Consider the following 15,000-nt stretch of genomic DNA (forward strand, 5'->3'; position numbering starts at 1 on the left):
ACGCTGTATACACACACTGTATACACACACACACTGTAGACACACACTGTACACACACACTGTACAAACACACTGTATACACACACTGTATACACACACTGTACACACACGCTGTACACACACACTGTATACACACACTGTACACACACACTGTACACACACACTGTATACACACACTGTACACACACGCACACACACTGTATACACACACACACTGTAGACACACACTGTAGACACACACTGTACAAACACACACTGTACACACACACACTGTACACACACACTGTACACACACACTGTACACACACACTGTACACACACACTGTACAAACACACACACTGTACACACACGCTGTATACACACACTGTATACACACACACACACTGTAGACACACACTGTACACACACACACACACACTGTACACACACGCTGTATACACACACTGTATACACACACACACACTGTAGACACACACTGTAGACACACACTGTACACACACACTGTACAAACACACTGTATACACACACTGTACACACACGCTGTACACACACACTGTATACACACACTGTACACACACACTGTATACACACACTGTACACACACACACACAAACACACTGTATACACACACACACTGTACACACACACTGTACACACACACTGTATACACACACTGTACACACACGCTGTACACACACACACACTGTACACACACGCTGTATACACACACTGTATACACACACACACTGTAGACACACACTGTAGACAAACACTGTACACACACACTGTACAAACACACTGTATACACACACTGTATACACACACTGTACACACACGCTGTACACACACACTGTATACACACATTGTACACACACACTGTATACACACACTGTATACACACACTGTACACACACGCTGTACACACACACTGTATACACACACTGTACACACACACTGTACACACACACTGTATACACACACTGTACACACACACTGTACAAACACACACTGTACACACACGCTGTATACACACACTGTATACACACACACACTGTAGACACACACTGTACACACACACACACTGTACACACACGCTGTATACACACACTGTATACACACACACACACTGTAGACACACACTGTAGACACACACTGTACACACACACTGTACAAACACACTGTATACACACACTGTATACACACACTGTACACACGCTGTATACACACACTGTACACACACTGTACACACACACTGTACACACACACTGTATACACACACTGTACACACACACACTGTACACACACACACACTGTACAAACACACACTGTACACACACGCTGTATACACACACTGTATACACACACACACTGTGGACACACACTGTACACACACACACACTGTACACACACGCTGGATACACACACTGTATACACACACACACACTGTAGACACACACTGTAGACACACACTGTACACACACTGTACAAACACACTGTATACACACACTGTATACACACACTGTACACACACGCTGTACACACACACTGTACACACACACTGTATACACACACTGTACACACACGCTGTATACACACACTGTATACACACACACACTGTAGACACACACTGTAGACACACACTGTACAAACACACACTGTACACACACACACTGTACACACACACTGTACACACACACTGTACACACACACTGTACACACACACTGTACAAACACACACTGTACACACACGCTGTATACACACACTGTATACACACACACACTGTAGACACACACTGTACACACACACACACACTGTAGACACACACTGTAGACACACACTGTACACACACACTGTACAAACACACTGTATACACACACTGTATACACACACTGTACACACACGCTGTACACACACACTGTATACACACACTGTACACACACACTGTATACACACACTGTACACACACACTGTATACACACACTGTACACACACACTGTATACACACACTGTACACACACTGTACACACACACTGTACACACACACTGTATACACACACTGTACACACACGCTGTACACACACACACACTGTACACACACGCTGTATACACACACTGTATACACACACACACTGTAGACACACACTGTAGACAAACACTGTACACACACACTGTACAAACACACTGTATACACACACTGTATACACACACTGTACACACACGCTGTACACACACACTGTATACACACACTGTACACACACACTGTACACACACACTGTACACACACACTGTATACACACACTGTACAAACACACACTGTACACACACGCTGTATACACACACTGTATACACACACACACTGTAGACACACACTGTACACACACACACACTGTACACACACGCTGTATACACACACTGTTTACACACACACACACTGTAGACACACACTGTAGACACACACTGTACAAACACACTGTATACACACACTGTATACACACACTGTACACACACGCTGTACACACACACTGTATACACACACTGTACACACACACTGTACACACACACTGTATACACACACTGTACACACACACTGTACACACACACTGTACAAACACACACTGTACACACACGCTGTATACACACACTGTATACACACACACACTGTGGACACACACTGTACACACACACACACTGTACACACACGCTGTATACACACACTGTATACACACACACACACTGTAGACACACACTGTAGACACACACTGTACACACACACTGTACAAACACACTGTATACACACACTGTACACACACACACACTGTACACACACGCTGTATACACACACTGTATACACACACACACACTGTAGACACACACTGTAGACACACACTGTACACACACACTGTACAAACACACTGTATACACACACTGTATACACACACTGTACACACACGCTGTACACACACACTGTATACACACACTGTACACACACACACTGTACACACACACTGTATACAAACACTGTACACACACACTGTATACACACACTGTACACACACACTGTACACACACACTGCACACACACACTGTACAAACACACACTGTACACACACGCTGTATACACACACTGTATACACACACACACTGTAGACACACACTGTACACACACACACACACTGTACACACACGCTGTATACACACACTGTATACACACACACACTGTAGACACACACTGTAGACACACACTGTACACACACACTGTACAAACACACTGTATACACACACTGTATACACACGCTGTACACACACGCTGTACACACACACTGTATACACACACTGTACACACACACTGTACACACACACTGTATACACACACTGTACACACACACTGTACACACACTGTACACACACTGTATACACACACTGTACACACACTGTACACACACACTGTATACACACACTGTACACACACACACACAAACACACTGTATACACACACACACTGTACACACACACTGTACACACACACTGTATACACACACTGTACACACACGCTGTACACACACGCTGTACACACACACTGTATACACACACTGTACACACACACTGTACACACACTGTACACACACACTGTACACACACGGTATACACACACACACTGTACACACACGCTGTATACACACACTGTACACACACGCTGTATACACAAACTGTACACACACACTGTATACACACACACTGTATACACACACACACTGTACACACACACTGTACAAACACACTGTATACACACACTGTATACACACACTGTACACACACGCTGTACACACACGCTGTACACACACACTGTATACACACACTGTACACACACACTGTACACACACTGTATACACACACTGTACACACACACTGTACACACACTGTATACACACACACACTGTACACACACGCTGTATACACACACTGTACACACGCTGTATACACACACTGTACACACACACTGTATACACACACACTGTATACACACACTGTATATACACACACACTGTACACACACACACTGTATACACACACACTGTATACACACACACTGTATACACACACACTGTACACACACACTGTACACACACACTGTATACACACACTGTACACACACACTGTACACACACACACTGTATACACACACACTGTACACACACTCTGTACACACACGCTGTACACACACACTGTATACACACACTGTACACACACACTGTACACACACTGTATACACACACTGTACACACACACTGTACACACACTGTATACACACACACACTGTACACACACGCTGTATACACACACTGTACACACACGCTGTATACACACACTGTACACACACACTGTATACACACACACTGTATACACACACTGTATACACACACACACTGTACACACACACACTGTATACACACACACTGTATACACACACTGTATACACACACACTGTACACACACACACTGTATACACACACACTGTACACACACACTGTACACACACACTGTACACACACGCTGTATACACACACTGTATACACACACACTCTGTACACACACACTGTACACACACACACTGTACACACACACTGTACACACACACTGTATACACACACTGTACACACACACTGTACAAACACACACTGTACACACACGCTGTATACACACACTGTATACACACACACACTGTAGACACACACTGTACACACACACACACTGTACACACACGCTGTATACACACACTGTATACACACACACACACTGTAGACACACACTGTAGACACACACTGTACACACACACTGTACAAACACACTGTATACACACACTGTATACACACACTGTACACACACGCTGTATACACACACTGTACACACACACTGTACACACACACTGTACACACACACTGTATACACACACTGTACACACACACACTGTACACACACACACTGTACAAACACACACTGTACACACACGCTGTATACACACACTGTATACACACACACACTGTGGACACACACTGTACACACACACACACTGTACACACACGCTGGATACACACACTGTATACACACACACACACACTGTAGACACACACTGTAGACACACACTGTACACACACACTGTACAAACACACTGTATACACACACTGTATACACACACTGTACACACACGCTGTACACACACACTGTACACACACACTGTATACACACACTGTACACACACGCTGTATACACACACTGTATACACACACACACTGTAGACACACACTGTAGACACACACTGTACAAACACACACTGTACACACACACACTGTACACACACACTGTACACACACACTGTACACACACACTGTACACACACACTGTACAAACACACACTGTACACACACGCTGTATACACACACTGTATACACACACACACACTGTAGACACACACTGTACACACACACACACACTGTACACACACGCTGTATACACACACTGTATACACACACACACACTGTAGACACACACTGTAGACACACACTGTACACACACACTGTACAAACACACTGTATACACACACTGTATACACACACTGTACACACACGCTGTACACACACACTGTATACACACACTGTACACACACACTGTATACACACACTGTACACACACACTGTATACACACACTGTACACACACTGTACACACACACTGTATACACACACTGTACACACACTGTACACACACACTGTATACACACACTGTACACACACACACACACTGTATACACACACACACTGTACACACACACTGTACACACACACTGTATACACACACTGTACACACACGCTGTACACACACACACACTGTACACACACGCTGTATACACACACTGTATACACACACACACTGTAGACACACACTGTAGACAAACACTGTACACACACACTGTACAAACACACTGTATACACACACTGTATACACACACTGTACACACACGCTGTACACACACACTGTATACACACACTGTACACACACACTGTACACACACACTGTACACACACACTGTATACACACACTGTACACACACACTGTACAAACACACACTGTACACACACGCTGTATACACACACTGTATACACACACACACTGTAGACACACACTGTACACACACACACACTGTACACACACGCTGTATACACACACTGTTTACACACACACACACTGTAGACACACACTGTAGACACACACTGTACAAACACACTGTATACACACACTGTATACACACACTGTACACACACGCTGTACACACACACTGTATACACACACTGTACACACACACTGTACACACACACTGTATACACACACTGTACACACACACTGTACACACACACTGTACAAACACACACTGTACACACACGCTGTATACACACACTGTATACACACACACACTGTGGACACACACTGTACACACACACACACTGTACACACACGCTGTATACACACACTGTATACACACACACACACTGTAGACACACACTGTAGACACACACTGTACACACACACTGTACAAACACACTGTATACACACACTGTACACACACACACACTGTACACACACGCTGTATACACACACTGTATACACACACACACACTGTAGACACACACTGTAGACACACACTGTACACACACACTGTACAAACACACTGTATACACACACTGTATACACACACTGTACACACACGCTGTACACACACACTGTATACACACACTGTACACACACACACTGTACACACACACTGTATACAAACACTGTACACACACACTGTATACACACACTGTACACACACACTGTACACACACACTGTACACACACACTGTACAAACACACACTGTACACACACGCTGTATACACACACTGTATACACACACACACTGTAGACACACACTGTACACACACACACACTGTACACACACGCTGTATACACACACTGTATACACACACACACTGTAGACACACACTGTAGACACACACTGTACACACACACTGTACAAACACACTGTATACACACACTGTATACACACGCTGTACACACACGCTGTACACACACACTGTATACACACACTGTACACACACACTGTACACACACACTGTATACACACACTGTACACACACACTGTACACACACTGTACACACACTGTATACACACACTGTACACACACTGTACACACACACTGTATACACACACTGTACACACACACACACAAACACACTGTATACACACACACACTGTACACACACACTGTACACACACACTGTATACACACACTGAACACACACGCTGTACACACACGCTGTACACACACACTGTATACACACACTGTACACACACACTGTACACACACTGTACACACACACTGTACACACACGGTATACACACACACACTGTACACACACGCTGTATACACACACTGTACACACACGCTGTATACACACACTGTATACACACACACTGTATACACACACACACTGTACACACACACTGTACAAACACACTGTATACACACACTGTATACACACACTGTACACACACGCTGTACACACACGCTGTACACACACACTGTATACACACACTGTACACACACACTGTACACACACTGTATACACACACTGTACACACACACTGTACACACACTGTATACACACACACACTGTACACACACGCTGTATACACACACTGTACACACGCTGTATACACACACTGTACACACACACTGTATACACACACACTGTATACACACACTGTATATACACACACACTGTACACACACACACTGTATACACACACACTGTATACACACACACTGTATACACACACTGTACACACACACTGTACACACACACTGTATACACACACTGTACACACACACTGTACACACACACACTGTATACACACACACTGTACACACACTCTGTACACACACGCTGTACACACACACTGTATACACACACTGTACACACACACTGTACACACACTGTATACACACACTGTACACACACACTGTACACACACTGTATACACACACACACTGTACACACACGCTGTATACACACACTGTACACACACGCTGTATACACACACTGTAGACACACACTGTATACACACACACTGTATACACACACTGTATACACACACACACTGTACACACACACACTGTATACACACACACTGTATACACACACTGTATACACACACACTGTACACACACACACTGTATACACACACACTGTACACACACACTGTACACACACACTGTACACACACTCTGTACACACACACTGTACACACACACACTGTACACACACACTGTACACACACTGTATACACACACTGTACACACACACTGTACACACACTGTATACACACACTGTACACACACTGTATACACACACTGTACACACACACTGTACACACACTGTACACACACACTGTACACACGCTGTATACACACACACTGTACACACACACTGTACAAACACACTGTACACACACACTGTACACACACACTGTACACACACTGTACACACACACTGTACACACACACTGTACACACTGTATACACACACTGTACACACACACTGTACAAACACACTGTACACACACACTGTACACACACACTGTACACACACACACTGTACAAACACACTGTACACACACACTGTACACACACACACTGTACACACACTCCTACAGAAATAGGAGACAGACTAGTGGCCTGTCCAGGGGTTGTACTGGTACATCAAGCTGTCTCACTACAGAAATAGGAGACAGACTAGTGTCCTGTCCAGGGGTTGTACTGGTACATCAAGCTGTCTCACTACAGAAACAGGAGATAGACTAGTGTCCTGTCCAGGGGTTGTACTGGTACATCAAGCTGTCTCTCTACAGAAATAGGAGACAGACTAGTGTCCTGTCCAGGGGTTGTACTGGTACATCAAGCTGTCTCATTGCAGAAATAGGAGACAGACTAGTGGCCTGTCCAGGGGTTGTACTGGTACATCAAGCTGTCTCACTACAGAAATAGGAGACAGACTAGTGTCCTGTCTTGGGGTTGCTCATTCTAGGCCGTTCTGACTCAGACAAGGCTAACTTACTAACTTGGCAAACACTAATACACACCAGAGTACACACTCGAATACACACTTTAATAGCAGTCCAACACACTCAAATACACACCCTAATACATACTCCAATACTCACTCAGCTATGGCTACACCCCCCGGTCAATCTCTTTCTCTCTTTCTCTTTCTCTCTAGGAGGTGTCTTGTACACGGCCGCCACGAGTAACTTCCTGGGAACGTTGTTCGATATCTCCCGGGCAACCGGACAGGAGCAGGAACGTATCCGCACCGAGAGATCCATCAACTGGCTCAGTGGTTAGAGAACACACACACGCACATGCACGCGCACGCACACACACGCACGCACGCACGCACGCACGCACGCACGCACGCACGCACGCACGCACGCACGCACGCACGCACGCACGCACGCACACACACGCACACACACACACACACGCTGTGCTTCCCACACTCCTAAACCCACGTTGTTTATAGGTGTGTATGTGTGTGTCTCTCTCTGCAGACCCAGAGTTTGTGTCGTCGGTGTTCATACAACAGGACGAAGCCAACAACCCACAGGGTGAAGACAACAAGATCTACTTCTTCTTTACTGAGGTCGCCAAGGAGTACGACCTCTACACTAAGGTCAAAGTTCCCAGGGTCGCACGTGTCTGCAAGGTATGTCTATGGGGCAGAGGAGGTGGTGGGGGTCTGTCTATTTGTTTGTCTCTTTGTCGTTGCTTGATCCTAGCAAATACATAGGATTCCCACTCCTCACATAGTTTTGGGTGAGACCATCCTAGCCTCCTCTTTATGTTTTGGGTGAGACCATCCTAGCTACCTCTTTATGTTTTGGGTGAGACCATCCTAGCCACCTCTTTATGTTTTGGGTGAGACCATCCTAGCCATCTCTTTATATTTTGGGTGAGACCATCCTAGCTACCTCTTTATATTTTGGGTGAGACCATCCTAGCTACCTCTTTATATTTTGGGTGAGACCATCCTAGCCACCTCTTTATGTTTTGGGTGAGACCATCCTAGCCACCTCTTTTTGTTTTGGGTGAGACCATCCTAGCCATCTCTTTATATTTTGGGTGAGACCATCCTAGCCACCTCTTTTTGTTTTGGGTGAGATCATCCATCAATTCTCTCTCTTTTTCTTTCCTCCTTCTTCATTCTCTTTTCACTGTATCTTTATCCTCCCCCCTCTCACCCCCACCTCCTCTCTCCACCAACCTCTCTCTTTCTCCCCCTCTCCACCACCCCCCTCTCCACCAACCTCTCTCTTTCTCCCCCTCTCCCACCATCCCCTCTCTCCACCAACCTCTCTTTCTCCCCTCTCCCACCACCAACCTCTCTCTTTCTCCCCTCTCCCACCACCCCTCCTCTCTCCCCTCTCTCTCCAACCCTCTTTCTCTCCCCTCTCTCTCTCTCCACCCCCCCTCTTTCTCTCCCCCTCTCTCCACCCCCTCTTTCTCTCCTCCTCTCTCTCTCTCCACCCCCCCTTCTATCTATCTTTAGTCTGATGTAGGCGGTATGAAGACATTACAGAGGCGTTGGACCACCTTCCTCAAGGCTCAGTTGGTGTGTGAGGACAGAGCCAGCGGACAGCGTTACAACATACTGACTGATGTCTACACAAAACAACACACATCTGGAGACCCTAGCTCTACACACTTCTATGGTCTCTTCACATCTCAGTGGTAAGGATGGAGGGATGGAGGGAGACCCTAGCTCTACACACTTCTATGGTCTCTTCACATCTCAGTGGTAAGGATGGAGGGATGGAGGGAGACCCTAGCTCTACACACTTCTATGGTCTCTTCACATCTCAGTGGTAAGGATGGAGGGATGGATGGAGGGGAGGAGGGATGGAGGGAGACCCTAGCTCTACACACTTCTATGGTCTCTTCACATCTCAGTGGTAAGGATGGAGGGGAGGAGGGAGACCCTAGCTCTACACACTTCTATGGTCTCTTCACATCTCAGTGGTAAGGATGGAGGGATGGATGGAGGGGAGGAGGGATGGAGGGATGGATGGAGACCCTAGCTCTACACACTTCTATGGTCTCTTCACATCTCAGTGGTAAGGATGGAGGGATGGAGGGATGGCTGGAGGGATGGAGGGATGGATGGAGGGGAGGAGGGATGGATTGAGGGATGGAGGGATGGATGGAGGGATGGATGGAGGGGAGGAGGGATGGATGGAGGGGAGGAGGGATGGATGGAGGGGAGGAGGGATGGATGGATGGAGGGATAGAGGGAGGGGAGGATGGATGGAGACACATCAGCTGTCTGTGACCAGGCGTAAAAAAAACTTTCCAAGCCAAACCTTCATATCACGACCGCTAACCGCTACACACAGCCTACATTGTCTTGTCACCATTAGACCTGTGGCGGTCATGACATTTTGTCAGACGGTTATTGTCCTGCAAAAGACTGCCGGGCTCACGGTAATTGACCGTTAATTAATTAACACATAGTGTTAGCATCTCCTGCTCTCCATGCATACAATGCATGTATTTCGGAAGAACAGAATGTGAGTTGTCCTACTGTATGTTATCTGGCTGTGCTCCCTGCCATAGGCTGTACGCTTGTTCATTTAGCTGACAAGATATGCTTATAAGTCCCGTGCCATTATTTTTACATTATATGATTTTATAGTAAGAAGAATATAATTGAACTTATCTGAATAAAATAAAAAAATTAAAAATCCAATTCAGGAGCAAGTGGCTATGTTGAGCTTATAAGTGTTCATTTGAAAAATGTCCTATACACTAGATTTAGTTACTTGACAACTTTAGTTGTGAATGATACAAAAAAATCTAAGCATATATGGGCTGCATGGTGGGACTATAGGACTACTGATGATTTGAGAAAGTCGCAAAAGAAAGCTTGCGTTCTGTTCCTTGCCTCATGCTGCACACTTGTTCTCTCATCAAGTGATCATATTTTCACCCATCAGACTATTCTCAATTTAATCGCGTCTTTACCAATATGGCAAATTAGTTTAGATTTAGAATGGGCCATTATCACATGGTCAGGAACAGGGGAAAAAGACATCCTTAGGCACTCGAATAGCAAATGGAGGCCGTGTGCTTTCCTGCTGATGCCTGGTAGGCTACTTCGGTTTTATAGCAGAGCTGTGCTGAATATGAGAGGCTGAGAAATAAATATAACAACACTAATTTCACTCCACACATTAACCACTGTTGGTCTCACTGCACGACAGGTGACATTCTGCCAAAACCTCTGTATGCCATCGGGCTCTCCAAACCTCTCCAAACCTCTCCAAACCTGTTCCTGCAGCTACCCGACGCTTCATTTAGGAAACCAAGTGAAATCTGTTCGTGAACATCAATAATAACATGTTTTCGCAACGAAACGTATTTAAATAAACTGTTGACAGCCCTGGAGAAAGGAATAAAGGAGAGGAGGAGATGGACACGCACGGTGCTGAGATATTCTGTAGATAAAGGTAATGTCTAACCTAATTAATGAATCCCTATTACTAGGTTATTTAAAATCATATCCAAATTCACTATAATTGTAAGCTAACTGTGTGCCGTCCAGTACAATCAATGACCCAACCACATCGCTGAGGTCTAAAGGATCTCTTCCAGACTCCGGGGTAGAAGATATTTGAGCGTGGGCCTCCCGAGTGGTGCAGCGGTCTAAGGCACTGCTAGAGGCGTCACTACAGACCCGGGTTTGATCCCAGGCTGTATCACAACCGGCCGTGTTCGGGAGTCCATAGGGCGGAAAACAAATGGCCCAGTGTCGTCCGGGTTAAGGGAGGGTTTGGCCTGGGGGGTTTACATGGCTCTGCGCCATATAGCGACCCCTTGTGGCGGGCCGGGCGCCTGCAGGCTGACCTCGTTGTCAGTGGAACGGTGTTTCCTCCGACACATTAGTGCAGCTTCTGGGTTAAGTGGGCAGGTGTTAAGGAGCGTGGTTTGCCAGGTCATGTTTCGGAGGACGCATGACTTGACCTTCACCTCCCGAGCCAGTTGGGGAGTTGCCAGTTGGGGAGTTGCAGTGATGAGACAAGATTAAAAAAGAGGGTAAAATACAACAACAAAAATACATATACAGTATATACACACTACTGTTCAAACGTTTGGGGTCACTTAGAAATGTCCTTGTTTTTTAAAGAAAAGCACATTTGTTGTCCATTAAAATAACATCAAATTGATCAGAAATACAGTGTAGACATAGTTAATGTTGTAAATTACTATTGTAGCTGGAAACGGCAGATTTTTTTATGGAATATCTACATAGGTGTACAGAGGCCCATTATCAGCGACCATCACTCCTGTGTTCCCTGTGTTCCAATGGCACGTTGTGTTAGCTAATCCAAGTGTATCATTTTAAAAGGCTAATTGATTATTAGAAAACCCTTTGCAATTATGTTAGCACAGCTGAAAACTGTTGTTCTGAATTAAGAAGCAATACAACTGGCCTTCGTTAGACTAGTTGAGTATCTGGAGCATCAGCATTTGTGGGTTCTATTACAGGCTCAAAATGGCCAGAAACAAACACCTTTCTTTTGAAACTTGTCAGTCTATTCTTGTTCTGAGAAATTGTTTGAGAAATTTCCAAGAAATGTAAGATCTTTCACAACGCTGTGTGACAACTACTCCCTTCACAGAACAGCGCAAACGGGCTCTAACCAGAATAGAAAGAGGAGTGGGAGGCCCCGGTGCACAACTAAGCAAGAGGACAAGTATATTAGAGTGTTTAATTTGAGAAACAGATGCCTCACAAATCCTCAACTAGCAGCTTCATTAAATAGTACCGGCAAAGCACCAGTCTCAACAACAGCAGTGAAGAGGCGACTCCGGGATGCTGGCCTCTATGACTCATGACTGCCGGTGTGGTGGTAATGTGGTCACCATATTAGCTAACGTCATAATCAACACAGCTACTAGAACTAACACGTTTGGTTAACCCGCTACAATCACGCAGTACAGCAAGCAGTTTAGCAGTTAAGCAGTTACACCTGCATGCCCCAGTGGCAATAAAGTAATACAACCAAAAATGTACCTTGACTTAGAAGAGTTCCAGTGTTGGATAGCCATAGACAGCTAGCTAACATAGCATCCCTCTCTGTTGGATAGCCATAGACAGCTAGCTAACATAGCATCCCTCTCTGTTGGATAGCCATAGACAGCTAGCTAACATAGCATCCCTCTCTGTTGGATAGCCATAGACAGCTAGCTAACATAGCATCCCTCTCTGTTGGATAGCCATAGACAGCTAGCTAACATAGCATCCCTCTCTGTTGGATAGCCATAGACAGCTAGCTAACATAGCATCCCTCTCTGTTGGATAGCCATAGACAGCTAGCTAACATAGCATCCCTCTCTGTTGGATAGCCATAGACAGCTAGCTAACATAGCATCCCTCTCTGTTGGATAGCCATAGACAGCTAGCTAACATAGCATCCCTCTCTGTTGGATAGCCATAGACAGCTAGCTAACATAGCATCCCTCTCTGTTGGATAGCCATAGACAGCTAGCTAACATAGCATCCCTCTCTGTTTGATCCGGGTGTTTGAGTAGGCTAAACCAGCTAGCGGCACTTGACACTAGCTAAGTGAAAGTGAAAAAATATATACTACAAAATATAGCTACCTATCTTTCGACACTCCTTACATTTGGTATAAATTAATTTGTTCAAAACTGTTGTCTTTTGCTCTCTTTGAGTCAAATACTCACCACATTTGATGCACTGCAGCTCTAGCTGTATTTTATGCTTTCAGTACTAGATTCATTCTCTGATCCTTTGATTGGGTGGACAACATGTCAGTTCATGCTTCATGACCTCTGATAGGTTGGAGGATGTCCTCCGGAAG

At 45.2% G+C, this 15,000-nt stretch overlaps 1 protein-coding gene across 1 annotated transcript in view; it reads left to right on the plus strand.

Annotated features, from left to right (window-relative positions):
• Window positions 1-15,000, plus strand: part of sema4f (sema domain, immunoglobulin domain (Ig), transmembrane domain (TM) and short cytoplasmic domain, (semaphorin) 4F) — a 154,960-nt gene that overhangs the window by 128,838 nt on the left and 11,122 nt on the right. The window contains exons 6-8 of the mRNA XM_065025247.1: window positions 9,336-9,455; window positions 9,667-9,821; window positions 10,665-10,846. Coding sequence (XP_064881319.1) covers window positions 9,336-9,455; window positions 9,667-9,821; window positions 10,665-10,846 — 457 coding nt within the window. The remainder of the gene's footprint in view (window positions 1-9,335; window positions 9,456-9,666; window positions 9,822-10,664; window positions 10,847-15,000) is intronic.

This window comes from Oncorhynchus nerka, linkage group LG12 (genome assembly GCF_034236695.1).
Source record: "Oncorhynchus nerka isolate Pitt River linkage group LG12, Oner_Uvic_2.0, whole genome shotgun sequence".
Lineage (NCBI taxonomy): Eukaryota > Metazoa > Chordata > Actinopteri > Salmoniformes > Salmonidae > Oncorhynchus > Oncorhynchus nerka.